Genomic DNA, 17,859 nt, shown 5'->3' with positions numbered 1-17,859 from the left:
CCTCCTAGTGCTGAAGCTGCTGCCACTAGTCATGACATAGACGATAACATGCCATCAACGTCGTCTGCCAAGGCCGATGCCCAATGTCATAATAGAGGGCATATACAATCCCAAATGACAAAGTTCAGGAAAATGACCTTGAAAAAAACATTTAAATCATCTGAAGAGAAACGTAAACTTGCCAATATGCCATTTACGACACGGAGTGGCAAGGAACGGCTAAGGTCGATCCCTAGTATGTTCATGACTAGTGGTTCAGCTTCACATGACGATGGAAGCCCTCCTCCCACTAAAAAAATCAAAAGAGTTAAGCTGGCAAAAGCACAGCGAAGAACTGTGCTTTCTAAGAAGATATCACAAATCCCCAAGGAGAGTCCAAGTGTGGTGGTGGTTGCGATGCCTGACCTTCCCAGCACTGGACGGGAAGAGGTGGCTCTTTCCACCATTTGCACGCCCCCTGCAAGTGCTGAAAGGAGCACCCACAGTCCACTTGCTGATATGCAAATTGAAGAGGTCACTGTTGAAGTACAACAGGATGAGGATACTGGTGTAGCTGGCGCTGAGGAGGAAGTTGGCGAGGAGGATTCTGATGGTGATGTGGTTTGTTTAAATCCGGCTCCGGGGGAGACAGTTGTTGTCCGTGGGATGAAAAAGCCCATCACGGTCATGCCTGGGTAAAAGACCAAACATTCCACCTCTTTGGTCTGGCAATATTTCTATCCAAATCCGGACAACAACTGTCTTGCCATATGTACCTTATGTAAAGGTGGAATAAGTAGGGGTAGGGATGTTAACCACCTAGGAACATCCTCCCTTATATGGCACCTGCAGCGCGTTCATAATAAGTTACTGTCAAGTTCAGAAACTTTGGCTAAGACCGTAAGCAGTCCAGGGACACCTAAATCCCGTTGTCCTGTTGTATCCAAGCGCCTGCAAACCACACCGTCAACTCCCTCCTCGTCAATTTCCTCTTTAGTCAGGATCAGAAGTAGTCCTGCAGGCCATGTCACTGGCATGACTGACTCTCCTATCCGGGATTCCTCCGGAGGATCCTGCATTGCTACGCCTCCTGCTGCCGCTGCTGCTGTTGCTGCTGCTGGGAGTCATTCATCATCCCAGAAAGGAAGTAGGAACACCACTACTTTTACTAAACAATTGACCCTCCAACAGTCCTTAGCGAGGAGGATGAAGTACGACAGCAGTCATCCTGAAGCAAAACGTATAACTGAGGCCTTGACTGCTATGTTGGTGTTAGACGTGCGTCCGGTATCCGCCATTAGTGCAGTGGGATTTAGACAATTGATGGAGGTAGTGTGTCCCCGGTTCCAAATCCCGTCTAGATTCCACTTCACTAGGCAGGCGATACCGAGACTGTACAGAAACGTCACAAAAAGTGTCCTCAGTGTCCTGAAAAATGCCATTGTACCCAATGTCCACTTAACCACGGACATGTGGACAAGTGGAACAGGGCAGACTAAGGACTATATGACTGTGACAGCCCACTGGGTAGATGTATCACCTTACGCAGCAACAGCAGCAGCGTCACCAGTCGCAGCATCTCAGAAACGCCAGCTCGTTCCAAGGCAGGCTACGCTGTGTATCACCGGTTTCAGTAAGAGGCGCACCACCGACAACCTCTTAGAGAAACTGAGGGAAATCATCGCCCAGTGGCTTACCCCACTTAGACTCTCCTGGGGATTTGTGATATCTGACAACGCCACTAATATTGTGCGGGCATTACATCTGGGCAAATTCCAGCACGTCCCATGTTTTGCTCACACAATAAACTTGGTGGTGCAGAATTTTCTGAAAAGCGACAGGGGCGTGCAGGAGACGCTTTGGGTGGCCCGAAAAATTTCAGGCCACTTTCGCCATTCAGCGACTGCGTGCCGAAGACTGGAGCGCCAGCAAACACTCTTGAACCTGCCCCGCCATCACCTGAAGCAAGAGGTTGTGATGCGGTGGAACTCAACCCTCTATATGCTTCAGAGGATGGAGGAGCAGCAAAAGGCCTTTCAAGCCTATACATCCACCTATGACATAGGCAAAGGAGGGGGTATGCACCTGACTCAAGCGCAGTGGAGAATGATTTCCGTGTTGTGCAAGGTTCTCCAGCCCTTCGAACTTGCCACACGTGAAGTCAGTTCAGACACTGCCAGCTTGAGTCAGGTCATTCCCCTCATCAGGCTTTTGCAGAAGCAGCTGGAGAAAGTGAAGGAGGAGCTAAGACAGAGCGATTCCGCTCGGCATGTGGGACTTGTGGATGAAGCCCTTCATTCGCTTTGCCAGGATTCCAGGGTGGTCAATCTGTTGAAATCAGACCACTACATTTTGGCCACCGTGCTCGATCCTAGGTTTAAAGCCTATGTGGTGTCTCTCTTTCCGGCCGACACAAACCTGCAGAGGTGCAAAGACCTGCTGGTGAACACACTGTCAGCTGAAGCGGAACGTGACACGTCAACAGCTCCTTCTTCATTTTCTCCCGCAACTGGGGCTGCCAGGAAAAAACTTAGGTATCCTAAGCAACCCGCTGGCGGTGATGCAGGGCAGGCAGGACCAAGTTTGGACATCTGGTCCGGACTGAAGGACCTGGCAACAATTTCTGACATGTCTACTGTCACTGCATATGATACTGTCACCATTGACAGAATGGTGGAGGATTACATCGGTGACAGCATCCAAGTAGGCATGTCAGACAGTCCGTACCTGTACTGGCAGGAAAAAGAGGCAATTTGGAGGCCCCTGTACAAACTGGCTCTATTTTACCTGAGTTGCCCCCCCCCTCCAGTGTGTACTCCGAAAGAGTGTTTAGTGCAGCCGGGAACCTTGTCAGCGAAAGGCGTAGGAGGTTGCTTCCACAGAATGTGGAGAAGATGATGTTCATCAAAATGAATTATCAGCTCTTCCAGGGAGACCAGCCTCCAGAAATTACAGAGGGACCTGTGGTGGTGGATTCAAGTGGGGACGAGTTAATACTTTGTGAGGATGAGGATGTACACACTGAAGAGGGTGAGGAATCGGTGGATGAGGAGGATGAGGATGACATCTTGCCTCCGTAGAGCCAGTTTGTGCAGGGACACATTAATTGCCAGCTTGTTTTGTGGGGGCCCAAACAAACCAATAATTTCAGCAACAGTTGTGTGGCAGACCCTGGCGCTGAAATGATTGGTTTGTTAAAGTGTGCATGTCCTGTTTATACAACATAAGGGTGGGTGGGAGGGCCCAAGGACAATTCCATCTTGCACCTCTTTTTTTTCTTTGCATTATGTACAGTTTGGGGCCTAGTTTTTCAAACTGCCATCCTGTCTGCCACTGCAGTGTCACTCCTAGATGGGCCACGTGTTTGTGCCGCCCACTCGTGTCGCTTAGCATAGTCATCCAGCTACCTCAGTGCAACCTTTTGGACATAAAAACGCTATTGTGAGGTGTGAGGTGTTCAGAATAGACTGGAAATGAGTGGAAATTAAGGTTATTGAGGTTAATAATAGCATAGGAGCAGAAAAACCTACAAATTCTGTGATTTTAGCTGTTTTTATGCTTTTTTTCAAAAAAATACAGATCCAAAACACAAAACCCAGAACCCAAAACACGGAAGGGTGGTTTTGGCAAAACCAATCCAGATCCAAAACACGAAGAAAGATCCAGATCCAAAACCAAAACACAGAACACGAAAAGTGGCCGGTGCACACCCCTAGTACATAACACCCCATCCCCCTCCATCACACTCCCTATAATCTCATAATATATCCTCACACTAACACATGGTACATAACACCCAATCCCCCTCCATCACACTCCCAATAATCTCATATTATATCCTCACACTAACACATGGCACATAACTCCCCATCCCCCTCCATCACACTCCAATAATCTCATATTATATCCACACACTAACACATGGCACATAACACCCCATCCCCCTCCATCACACTCCCTATAATCTCATATTATGTCCTCACACTAACATATGGTACATAACACCCCATCCCCCTCCATCACACTCCCAATAATCTCATATTATATCCTCACACTAACACATGGTACATAACACCCCATCCCCCTCCATCACACTCCCTATAATCTCATATTATGTCCTCACACTAACATATGGTACATAACACCCCATCCCCCTCCATCACTCTCCCAATAATCTCATATTATATCCTCACACTAACATATGGCACATAACTCCCCATCTCCTCTCCATCACACTCCCTATAATCTCATATTATGTCCTCACACTAACATATGGTACATAACACCCCATCCCCCTCCATCACACTCCATATAATATTATATTATATCCTCACACTAACACATGGCACATAACTCCGCATCCCCCTCCATCACACTCCCAATAATCTCATATTACACACTAACACATGGCACATAACTCCCCATCCCCCTCCATCACACTCCCTATAATCTCATATTATGTCCTCACACTAACACATGGTACATAATACCCCATCTCCTCTCCATCACACTCCCTATAATCTCATATTATGTCCACACACTAACACATGGCACATAACTCCCCATCCCCTCCATCACACTCCCAATAATCTCATATTATATCCTCACACTAACACATGGCACATAACTCCCCATCCCCCTCCATCACACTCCCAATAATCTCATATTATATCCTCACACTAACACATGGCACATAACTCCCCATCTCCTCTCCATCACACTCCCAATAATCTCATATTATATCCTCACACTAACACATGGCACATAACTCCCCATAACCCTCCATCACACTCCCAATAATCTCATATTATATACTCACACTAACACATGGTACATAACACCCCATCCCCCTCCATCACACTCCCTATAATCTCATATTATGTCCTCACACTAACACATGGTACATAACTCCCCATCTCCTCTCCATCACACTCCCAATAATCTCATATTATGTCCTCACACTAACACATGGTACATAACACCCCATCCCCGTCCATCACACTCCCAATAATCTCATATTATATCCTCACACTAACACATGGTACATAACTCCCCATACCCCTCCATTACACTACCAATAATCTCATATTATATCCTCACACTAACACATGGCACAGAACACCCCATACCCCTCCATCACACTCCCAATAATCTCATATTATATCCACACACTAACACATGGCACATAACTCCCCATCTCCTCTACATCACACTCCCAATAATCTCATATTATATCCACACACTAACACATGGCACATAACACCTCACCCCCCTCCATCACACTCCCAATAATCTCATATTACACACTAACACATGGTACATAACACCCCATCCCCTCCATCACACTCCCTATAATCTCATATTATATCCTCACACTAACACATGGCACATAACACCCAATCCCCCTTCTTCACACTACCAATAATCTCATATTATATCCCCACATTAACACATGGTACATAACTCCCCATCCCCGTCCATCACACTCCCAATAATCTCATATTATATCCACACACTAACACATGGTACATAACTCCCCATCCCCCTCCATCACACTCCCAATAATCTCATATTATATCCACACACTAACACATGGTACATAACTCCCCATCCCTCTCCATCACACTCCCAATAATCTTATATTATATCCTCACACTAACACATGGCACATAACACCCCATCCCTCTCCATCACACTACCAATAATCTCATATTATATCCACACACTAACACATGGCACATAACTCCCCATCCCCCTCCATCACACTCCCAATAATCTCATATTATATCCTCACACTAACACATGGCACATAACACCCCATCCCTCTCCATCACACTCCCTATAGTCTTATATTATATCCTCACACTAACACATGGCACATAACACCCCACCCCCCTCCATCACACTCCCAATAATCTCATATTATATCCTCACACTAACACATGGTACATAACACCCCATCCCCCTCCATCACTCTCCCAATAATCTCATATTATATCCTCACACTAACACATGGCACATAACTCCCCATCCCCCTCCATCACACTCCCTATAATCTCATATTATATCCAAACACTAACACATGGCACATAACTCCCCATCCCCGTCCATCACACTCCCAATAATCTCATATTATATCCTCACACTAACACATGGCACATAACACCCCATCCCCCTCCATCACACTCCCAATAATCTCATATTATATCCACACACTAACACATGGCACATAACTCCCCATCCCCCTCCATCACACTCCCTATAATCTCATATTATATCCTCACACTAACACATGGCACATAACACCCCATCCCTCTCCATCACACTCCCAATAATCTCATATTATATCCACACACTAACACCTAGCACATAACACCCCATCCCTCTCCATCACACTCCCTATAATCTCATATTATATCCTCACACTAACACATGGTACATAACACCTCACCCCCCTCCATCACACTCCCAATAATCTCATATTATATCCTCACACTAACACATGGTACATAACACCCCATCCCCCTCCATCACACTCCCAATAATCTCATATTATATCCTCACACTAACACATGGCACATAGCACCCCATCCCCCTCCATCACACTCCCTGTAATGTCATATTATATCCTCACACTAACACATGGTACAAAACACCCCATCCCTCTCCATCACACTCCCAATAATCTCATGTTATATCCTCACACTAACACATGGCACATAGCACCCCATCCCCCTCCATCACACTCCCTGTAATCTCATATTATATCCTCACACTAACACATGGCACATAACACCCCATCTCCCTCCATCACACTCCCTATAATCTCATATTATATCCTCACACTAACACATGGTACATAACACCTCACCCCCCTCCATCACACTCCCAATAATCTCATATTATATCCTCACACTAACACATGGTACATAACACCTCACCCCCCTCCATCACACTCCCAATAATCTCATATTATATCCTCACACTAACACATGGTACATAACACCTCACCCCCCCTCCATCACACTCCCAATAATCTCATATTATATCCTCACACTAACACATGGTACATAACACCCCATCCCTCTCCATAACTCTCCCAATAATCTCATATTATATCCTCACACTAACACATGGCACATAGCACCCCATCTCCTCTCCATCACACTCCCTAGAATCTTATATTATATCCTCACACTAACACATGGTACATAACACCCCATCCCTCTCCATCACTCTCCCTATAATCTCATATTATATCCTCACCAGTGCTCGAAGTGTACCGGTATACAGCGGTATGATATACCGGCACTTCCTTCCAGCACGGAGCCCTGCTGTGCCTCCCATTACCTGCCGTGAAGATGATTGTTCTTGCAAAAAGAAAAGATTGCAAGAACAAACTGATTTCCATGGAAAGAGCGCAGCACACAGCGCAGCCATCATTATTAATGTGGGACTGTCCGCGAGCTAATTGGAGCTCGCAGACAGACAGCCAATCAGGAGCAGCCGCAGCGGCAGCTCTTTAGCTAATTAGCTAACGGACAGCCCCAGATTAGAAATGATGGTGGTGTGATGGCTGTGTGCTGTGCTCTTTCCATGGAAACCACGTTCCTCCTAATTCCGGACCCGGCTGTCAATAAGTGGCTGTGCCCCCGTGACCACCGCTGGCCCACCCACCGCCGCATAGGCAAAACTGTTCACCGACCCACCGCTGGCCCACCCACCACCACCCTGCCCTCACGCTGCCCGCCCACCACCATCTTTTTGGAGACCCAGCGAGAGAACATACCTGCACGGCCGGCGAGAGGACACCTATCCAAGGATATCCACTAGTTTCCAAACATTCAAGCGTTCTCTGAAAACTCACCTCTTTAGACAAACTTATCAGATTCCAGGACCGCCCACCTAACCTTTTATAGCTCCCTATCTAACTCTCTTCTTATAGTAAACACCTATCACATCTTCTCTTTCTTCAATAGAACATCCTCCTAACCCTAGGCCAACTTTCCAGTGTGACTGGATTATACAGCCCACCAAGAATATCTGCAATTGGGCTGGACCTATTTGCAATAGCACCTCTCCTTGTGTATCAACACCTATTTCCCTATAGATTGTAAGCTTGTGAGCAGGGCCCTCTTACCCTTATGTATGTCATGTATGTATGTCTTTTACAACCCAGTATAATGTTAATCTTGATTCAAATTGTAAAGCGCAACGGAATTTGCTGCGCTATATAAGAAACTGTTAATAAATAAATAAATATCCCCTGGGCTGGAGGGACCTTTCCGACATCAGGCTCTGGGTGGAGCTGAGAGCGGAGTAAGGTGCTCCTGACCCAGTGCTAAGGGGACAGCAGTCTGAGCAGGGGGTGGGGTAAGTGATGTCAGGAAAGGTATTTGTGCTCTGAGGGGGTCTGTGCTGTGAGGCGGGTCTGTGCTGTGAGGCGGGTCTGTGCTTTGAGGGGGAGTCTGTGGTGAGGGGGGGTCTGAGGGGTCAGTGCTCTGATAGGGGGAGTCTGTGGTGAGGGGGGAGTTTGTGGTGAGGGGGGTCTGTGCTCTGAGGGGGGAGTCTGTGGTGAGGGGGTCTGTGCTGTGGTGGGGGAGTCTGTGGTGTGAGGGGGGTCAGTGATGTGAGAGGGGGTTTGTGCTGTGGTGAGGGGGGGTCTGTGCTCTGAGGGGGGAGTCTGTGGTGAGGGGGGAGTCTGTGCTCTGAGGGGGGAGTCTGTGGTGAGGGGGGTCTGTGCTGTGGTGGGGGAGTCTGTGCTGTGAGGGGGGAGTCTGTGGTGAGAGGGGGGTGTATGTTCTGAGAGGTGAGAGGGGTCAATAAATGTGAGAAACAGGGGGTCTGTGCTGTGAGGGGGGGTTTTGTGGTGAGAGGGGTCAGTGATGTGAGAAAGAGGGATTCTGTGCTGAGAGGTGATCGGGGTCAGTGATGTGAGAAAGAGGGGGTCTGTGTTGTGAGGGAAGGGGGCGGTCTGTGCTGAGAGGGGTTAGGCTGCTAGGGGGATGGTTAGGTTTAGGCTGCAGGAAGGGAGGGTGAGCTTTAGGGGAAGGGTTACTTATGGGCTGGTATCAGTGTCCTAACCTTGTCGGGATCCTGAGCGCCGGCATCCCATACATACATAGCTGATGTTTCAAGGCCGCAGTGGTGCTGTACACCTGCTGCTGCTGACTGGGAGGTAAGAGGCTACTGCTGGTTGCTCATCAGAGGTAGGTTATAGGATGTTTTAGGGACATGGGGCAGTAAAAGGCTGCACAAGAGCTTAACTGTGCCATGATGTGTAAGGGGCACTAATACTACATGGCATAATTTGCAAAGGTTATTACTGTGAGACATAATGTGTAAGAGGCATTACTATGTATGGAATAATGTGTAAGGGGCATTACTGTGTGGCATAATGTATAAGAGGCACTATTACTGCATGGCATAATGTGTTATAAGAGCATTATATATTGTGTGGCATAATGTGTATAAGGGGTACTTCAGTGTGGTTCACTACATTGATGACATGGGGGCGTACCTTAAGAGCTCACCTCTTTTGAGTGGCCAAATCCCCTTTTACGATGTGCAAGCACCTTCGGCACGTACATAGGTACAGCCTTAAATTTTCCATACCCCCTCTTAAAAATTCCCACTTCGACCACTGATCCTCACACTAACACATGACATAACACCCCATCCCCTCCATCACACTCCCAATAATCTCATATTACACACTAACACATGGTACATAGCACCCCATCCCTCTCCATCACACTCCCAATAATCTCATATTACACACTAACACATGGCACATAACACCCCATCCCTCTCCATCACACTCCCAATAATATTATATCCTCACACTAACACATGGTACATAACACCCCATCCCTCTCCATCACACTCCCAATAATATTATATCCTCACACTAACACATGGCACATAACACCCCATCCCTCTCCATCACACTCCCAATAATATTATATCCTCACACTAACACATGACACATAACACCCCATCCCCTCCATCACACCCCCAATAATCTCATATTACACACTAACACATGGCACATAACACCCCATCCCTCTCCATCACACTCCCAATAATCTCATATTATATCCTCACACTAACACATGGCACATAACACCCCATCCCTCTCCATCACACTCCCAATAATCTCATATTACACACTAACACATGGCACATAACACCCCATCCCCCTCCATCACACTCCCAATAATCTCATATTATATCCTCACACTAACACATGGCACATAACACCCCATCCCCTCCATCACACTCCCAATAATCTCATATTACACACTAACACATGGTAAATAACTCCCCATCCCCCTCCATCACACTCCCAATAATCTCATATTACACACTAACACATGGTACATAACATCCCATCCCCTCCATCACACTCCCAATAATCTCATATTACACACAAACACATGGTACATAACATCCCATCCCCTCCATCACACTCCCAATAATATTATATCCTCACACTAACACATGGAACATAACACCCCATCCCTCTCCATCACACTCCCAATAATCTCATATTACACACTAACACATGGTACATAACACCCCATCCCTCTCCATCACACTCCCAATAATATTATATCCTCACACTAACACATGGCACATAACACCCCATCCCCCTCCATCACACTCCCAATAATCTCATATTATATCCTCACACTAACACATGGCACATAACACCCTATCCCCTCCATCACACTCCCAATAATCTCATATTACACACTAACACATGGTAAATAACTCCCCATCCCCCTCCATCACACTCCCAATAATCTCATATTACACACTAACACATGGTACATAACTCCCCATCCCCCTCCATCACACTCCCAATAATCTCATATTACACACTAACACATGGTACATAACATCCCATCCCCTCCATCACACTCCCAATAATCTCATATTACACACTAACACATGGTACATAACTCCCCATCCCCTCCATCACACTCCCAATAATCTCATATTACACACTAGCACATGGTACATAGCACCCCATCCCCTCCATCACACTCCCAATAATCTCATATTACACACTAGCACATGGTACATAGCACCCCATCCCCTCCATCACACTCCCAATAATCTCATATTACACACTAACACATGGTACATAACTCCCCATCCCCCTCCATCACACTCCCAATAATCTCATATTACACACTAACACATGGTACATAACTCCCCATCCCCCTCCATCACACTCCCAAACATTGATTTCCATCTATTAACCTTTATATCAAACTTCTGTCCGTAGCTTTTAAATGTTACACTGGCCCCTCCCACAGTCAGAGACAGCCAATCACCTGCCATGATTTTACTGCCCCTCTCTCCTCATTGGCACTCTGGGCATGATTCAGAGATGGGCTCTAATGCTGCCACAACTGCCAATTTATACACGGCGGCTGTGCGAAAATTTGCAAATGTCTCAGCCATCGGGATTTGTATTGAGAAGCCCACAGGCAGTTTCTCAAATTCAATAGACTGTATACAAACTTACAATGTAACCCCATGGTTGCGCAGAAGGGGCGCGTGAGCTGAAACACCAGAGCCATTTTTACTGCGTACAGGATTCCAGACACAGGGCTGCGACACCCACCAAAATGATCGCGACACGTCTGCGTTTAAGCCACCACTCCCCCGTTACTTCCCCCAAATAGTCACAACTCCGATGCGTGCGCAGACTACCTATAATCGGCATTGCATACATCTCTGCATCAGGCCCTATGGGTCTATGGCCCTGGTTCAGACCCGGAGGCAGCTCGCAGGTCTGAAGGGCGGTTTTTTTTTGTGTGTCCGGCCTTCTGGCCACTCGCTGAGCTGGGGGTGACCACCCATAGCTTTTGCAAGCGTCCAGGTAATGGTTGCGACCATCGGGCTTGCGACGAGACCCTTGTGGTAGGGTCTCGTCCACCCCAAGCCCCTGTGAGCTTCCTGCTCTAATAGAGCTGGAAGCTAACTACTGACATCACTGGTGATGTCAGTAGGGACACCCTCAAACGGCAGGCGTTCTACGGGAACGCCTCCATTTGGCCAGCCACCACCCTTCCCTCCCTGCCTACAAAACGGGGCGATCTGTCGATCAACATACCATCCAATCAGCTCCTGTCATGTTACAGACTGATTGAAAAATGACAGCTAGGAACTGATTGGTTGGTACTTTAATGCTCTCCACTTTATCACTCCCCAATGCTCAGTACATAGACCCCTATCTCTCATAACTTCTGTCCCCCCTCGCTTTTCCTACATATACACCTAATACCAACCGACCATTACAGACTGTTATGTTACAGCTACGACTGTGTCACTCGCATGTATTTACTATTTTATCTCATTTTTCCCTAATGCTAGGTGAGAAGTCCAAGCAGTCAGTGGACCAATGTATTAGTTCAGGTAAGTACCAAGCTCCCTGTATATCGTTCATACAGAAAGAGATGTTTCTAAGCTGACAGATATCTGAAGAATTACAGAATGTAGAAGAGATTATAGAAATTTAGGGGTAGATTTACTAAGATACGTTTTGTGGAATGGTTTCAAGCTGTCGCACCTCGCTGCGGAACGCCGGCGTTTTACTGTCCAAAATCACTCACCAAAGAACGGTCTGAAGTTCAAAGGTAAAATCGCTGTCAATGTCTGGTCCTCCAGAAAGTGCCAAACCGCTGCCGGGAATTATGAACCAGCCGGATTTCTCTTTGCTGGCCTTCAGTTGGTTAGCGGAAACGCTATTATGGCACAAGCACAAGCACTAATGATCACTTCCTCTATCTGTGTTGTTTGTGTTTTTGGGGCATATTTATTATCGTGACTTGATCCCAATAATTTCTCCCGGTTACATTTGCGTAATGTATCGCATAGACTACAATGACTAACGCAATCTGAAGATGGCGTCAGTTACCGAGGTCAGGCTTCGGAATGTTCTCCATTCTGGAGCTTGGTAAATTCAGCATTTTAGCAGCCCCCTGTATAAACCTATGGGGGGTGGTTTTGTGGTTGAAAACGGGGGATTGCAGCAGAGTGCCCCCTATATACATCCTGGGGATGTTACATTCTGTAGGTAGCCCCTGAAAACCGGTATTTTCAGATGATGTCCTTCAAATATTTTTGATAACAACATGCCCCTTTGTGTGCTATCATTGCTGCAAGGAGAGAGGATGGGGGAGGGGGGGGAGGGTACAAAGGGGCAGAGGAGAACTCAGGCAGGAATGTCAGGTTTTCCTATGATTGTGAATAAGGCCCATATTCAATTAGACGCGAAAAGTCCAAGTCCGCGGAAAAGTATCGCTGGTGACATCATTTCGGCAGGCGGAAATTTTCCGCCATATTCAATTCCAAAGACTTTTCACGTACGCGGAAAGTCAATGCAATGTAATAGGCGGAAAAGTTTCGCCCATGAATAGCAGGCAGAAAAAAGTGCAGAATTGCGGTTTTGGGGTGCAAAGGTGCGGAATCCACTCTGCACCCTTGGGACAGGCCCCCAAAGGATAACTGCGTCAAAAATAACTTTAAAAAAAAAGTGAGGAACACCCCAAAAAATCCCATTGAAAAAGGGGGGCAAAAAGTGCAAAGTGGGGGTACACACATAAAAAGTAGCGAAATAGACTTTTGGGGGGTCTGCAAGTATGGGGGAGGTGTTGTTTGGATTGCAGGTGTTTGCTGAAGGTGCGTTTTTAACGTCACTTAAAACTTCACTTAGCAATTTTAAACCATACTCGCCCCCATTTTCATGTACCCCAGATGTGACAGGACTTATTTTCACGATAACATACTGCTTAATGCTATTCTTCACCACTTATGCAAAGACGCTATTTAGAGGCAATTGACAGCACTTAAGTACCCCAAATAGCTTCAGGGGGGCTAATCGGGGACATCTATCCTGATCCCCAATGTTAGTGCATCTTTTGGGGGGTGTTCTGCTGATTTCCCCATCTTTCACATCACTTTTCGCCTGTTTCAGTTCGCTGGGATACGTTTTCGCATCCTTTGGAATTGAATACGGCGAATAGCGGGGGCGCGCCCGATAAGTCTCTACGTCCAAAACAAGCGATGTAGGCGAAAAGTCCGGTAGTCGGAAAGTATCGTGGGTGCGAAACTAATTGAATACGGCCCTAAGTTTTATTAATCGTTCCATGCTATAACCGCATGCTGGGGGGTCAGGCAGCCAAAAAACCCCATATGCCGGAAGCGGCTGTCATGGCACATTCTGCTAAATTCTGTAAACATTGTGGGGGCCTTAAAAAGATCAGAGACCCTCGGCCAGAAAAGATGTTCTGACTTAAACTGAAGATTAAGAAAATGATGTCAGAGGAGAGGAAGGCTGCGGCGGGCGCAGGTGGAGGCCCCCCCTTTGTGCGGATATGCCAGCTATGAGGAGGAGGTACAGCAGAACTTGTAATGTCCACGATTCTGATGCCCCTCCGTCACAGCAGCTGGATGGTGAGTTTATTTATTGTTTTTTGTTGTTGTTGGTTTTACTTTTCCAAATTGCATGTAGTTATTTTACTGTTAACATAACAAATCCTCGTAGTATAATACTCTAATATTTAAAACATGTTTTACACTTTGCTTTGTAACGTTGTTTATTGCAAAAGTCTTGTTCTTATTCCGCAGACAGTTACTTGCAAATGAATTACTATTATTGTACATTTGTAATATTATACTTTTCTAATGACTAATGTGCAGGGGATGTACAGTATATTATAAAGCTATCAATCTGTGAACCTACAGTAACTGTCTCTTAAAATTGAACATTTAGGGCTCAGAATTAGTGACATTGTTGTTCCGAATATTTTTGGGGAACATCAACACAATTTTTGTATAATTTTTTTTCCCTGCTATTCAGCATTAAAATACGTAGGGACGGCGGTTGCGTTAACACGCTGTCCCTGTGTAGTTCCCGAAGGCATCGCTTTCAGAAGTCCAAAAATAACTTTCCTTTTCCTGTTCTTGTTCTGCGCCGACTAGCTGGTCACTTACTTATCAATGCATTTAGGGCCTGATTCGCCATGGATCGCAGCTGTGATTACATACGCAGTTCAACTGCGATAGTATGCTAATCCGCAGCGATCGCTATGCCATCACAGCACTACATGAGGACGCCCACCTTACCTTACACACATCCGTAATACTTAGCCAGACTGAGAAACACACACTTACACAGGCTCTGACCTTACTCAGGAATTACTAACAACCACGCACGCTATGAGGCCTCACGCTACGTATGGCATCGCAGTGGATAATTTATGCACGCCCCTGCAACGGCGTTCTAACGCACTGGCACGCCTTCACCGACCCCCCCCCCCCTCCCCTTCACCACCCCCACACGGCACTTCCTGTCATTCACTCTGCAATGAGTCTGCGCGGTCACTGCGACCGCAGTGGCTGGTTCGCACACACGCACTGCGATGCATACACATGCGCAGTACACAACAGTCAGCTGACTGCGTGCGTATTACCAACTGCGCTCCTTGCTGAATCAGGCCCTTAGTCTCCTTCCCTGCATTGTGACCAGCGGCCAGTGCATGTCCAGCTCCAGCCTCCCAAATGTGTCTAAATTGATTAAAATGTGTACATAGGCTTTATATTCAAGTATATACATTTATATTTATGTGGTTTTATATATAAAATGTATATATCAAATTTATATTTCTAACTTTTTTTTTTGTTTGCAAAATAGCAAAAAACTTTAAAGCACTGCAAAGAGCAACGACTTGCTCCCTACAGTGCAATACTCTGCGAGATGGGGATCAATGAAGAAGATGATTGCATTATATCATTCCTTACCCCTTTGCTGAATAGTCAAAATACATAACGATCATTTACGCATTATTTAAATAAATATTATGTCTTTAAAAATAGGGGGGCAGATGTACTAAAGCTCTGGAAAGTGATAAATTGGAGAATGATAAACTACCAATCAATCAGCTCCTGTCATTTTTCAAACACAGCCTGTAACGTTGACAGTTAGGAACTGATTGGTTGGTAGTTTATCATTCTCCACTTTATCACTTTCCAGAGCTTAGTGCATCTGCCCCGGAGTTCTTACTGACTCCAGCTTTGCAATTCCGTCCTTGCAAATATGCAAATGCAGCAAGAGGTGTCTGACACCCCCTGTATCACACCTCCCTGTATGACACCTCCCTGTCTGACACCCCCTGTATCACACCCCCCTGTATCACACCCCTGCTTCATCTGTGATCCCAGCATTGCGACCAATCTCACGGGCAGATTCCTGATAATCGGGAACCTGTGCTCAGCATTGCCCGTAACTGAATCAGCCCCTTAAAAGAGAAAACACAGGAAGAGGTGATAGTGGAGGAGCGGCCCCGATGCAACAATATGGATGCGGAATAAAGTGTATGCACATTACATCTTCATTCTGTAAACTTACTTTGTGCTTATCATAAGTGTCTTGCATTAATTACGTGCAATAAGGACCTCATTCAGACCCACTCGCTGGGAGCGATTTTTGCACATCTGCGCATGTGTATAATTCGCAGTGCGCGTGTGCAAGTCATTAGTTGCGATCTGATTTTGGTAGCTCGCAAGCCACTTTCAGGTCGCTGCTTGGAGTGACAGATAGCGCCATTTGTGGGTGGTAACAGGGGAAGGTGCTTGTGAACGGGGGAGTGGTTGTGCGAACGCAGGCGTGTCAGGCCGCCAAAATGCCATTTAAAGGGCATGCATAATTTACAAAGTAGCGTCATGGTACACGTCACCTGAATGTATTTCAGCCAGCGCTGATCGCTGTGCTTGCGGTGGGAAAAGGCAACCCCAAGGGCTGCGAGCAGCTCCGATGGCTCGATTAATCCTTCATTTCCCGGAGATGACGTCTGTTGCGACTGGAAAGGGGGCGTCTTTAGACACTTGCGAGAGCGCACTTTGCCGTAGCTCGCTAAAACATAGTGGGCGTCCTTACGAGATGCAGTGCGAGCACTTCATTACAATATCTGGCCCCTTTTTGCCAGCGAGTGATCGCATCTTGCGAGTGGGTCTGAATGAGCTCCCAAATCCATTGAGGCATTATTGTTCAACAATACTTACATGCCTAATACTTCCAACAGAGCTCTCCCAGAGTGAGGAGGAGGAGGAAGAGGAGGAGACATCTGTGGGCCTCAGTGTACTAGAAGTTACATCCCCTCCACCACCCTACGCCATTGCTACAGCGGAGGAGTCCCCCCAGCAGACAGCCCCACGCCCCAGCAGAGCTCCAGGCCCTGAGATAGATGAGTCTATTACACAATTCCATGTTGAGGAGAAACAAAGGCACCAAATGTCCCAAATCGTCAGTCATTTGAAGCGTGGCCACCGCATGTGGGCGCAAACTAACGGCGCCTTAAACAGAATCGCTGCAGCACTGGAGCAACGCGATGTGAGAGATGTCTCTGCAGCGCTACAAAGGCTCCGCAACTCTGTAAGGAAGCTGAGCTCCAGCGTAATCTCTATGACATCACAGATACATGGTCGCTGGCCTGTAGCACCTGCGTCAGGCGGATCAGCTGCATTAAGCTCACCTCCATCTGCTCCTCCAAGGCGTGGCGTTCGCACCAGGGGAGGGCGCGGCAGAGTGATGCCAGATGACGGATCACGTTATGTTATCTCTAAAAGGAGGATGGATTAATAGCAAAATATATCATGTACAGTAACAAAACTGGTTCAATTGTTATGAAATCGCCGTATAGATATTATGCAAAGAGTTTTGCTTTAAAATATTTTTCAAAATTCTATATTTTGATGCAAATTTAGCCTTAAAAACTGCAAACAAGCCGGCGTTATATTTACTGTATGTATCTTTTGTCAAATAAAAATATGGATTGTGAACTCATCTATATATTGTTATTAATC

At 46.5% G+C, this 17,859-nt stretch overlaps 1 protein-coding gene across 1 annotated transcript in view; it reads left to right on the top strand.

Moving 5' to 3' along the window:
• LOC148453947 (ecto-ADP-ribosyltransferase 5-like) overlaps positions 1–17,635 on the top strand; it is a 362,221-nt gene extending 344,586 nt beyond the window's left edge. The window contains exons 4-5 of the mRNA XM_088461462.1: positions 12,370–12,411; positions 17,079–17,635. Of these exons, the coding sequence (XP_088317588.1) occupies positions 12,370–12,411; positions 17,079–17,635 (599 nt within the window). The remainder of the gene's footprint in view (positions 1–12,369; positions 12,412–17,078) is intronic.
• The last annotated feature ends 224 nt before the right edge of the window (positions 17,636–17,859 follow it).

The sequence above is a fragment of the Taudactylus pleione genome, unplaced genomic scaffold (genome assembly GCF_031769625.1).
Source record: "Taudactylus pleione unplaced genomic scaffold, aTauple2 ptg001056l, whole genome shotgun sequence".
In the NCBI taxonomy this organism is placed as follows: Eukaryota; Metazoa; Chordata; class Amphibia; order Anura; family Myobatrachidae; genus Taudactylus; species Taudactylus pleione.
The sequence above is the reverse complement of the archived record's forward strand: the minus strand, read 5'-3'. Positions and strand labels throughout refer to the sequence as shown.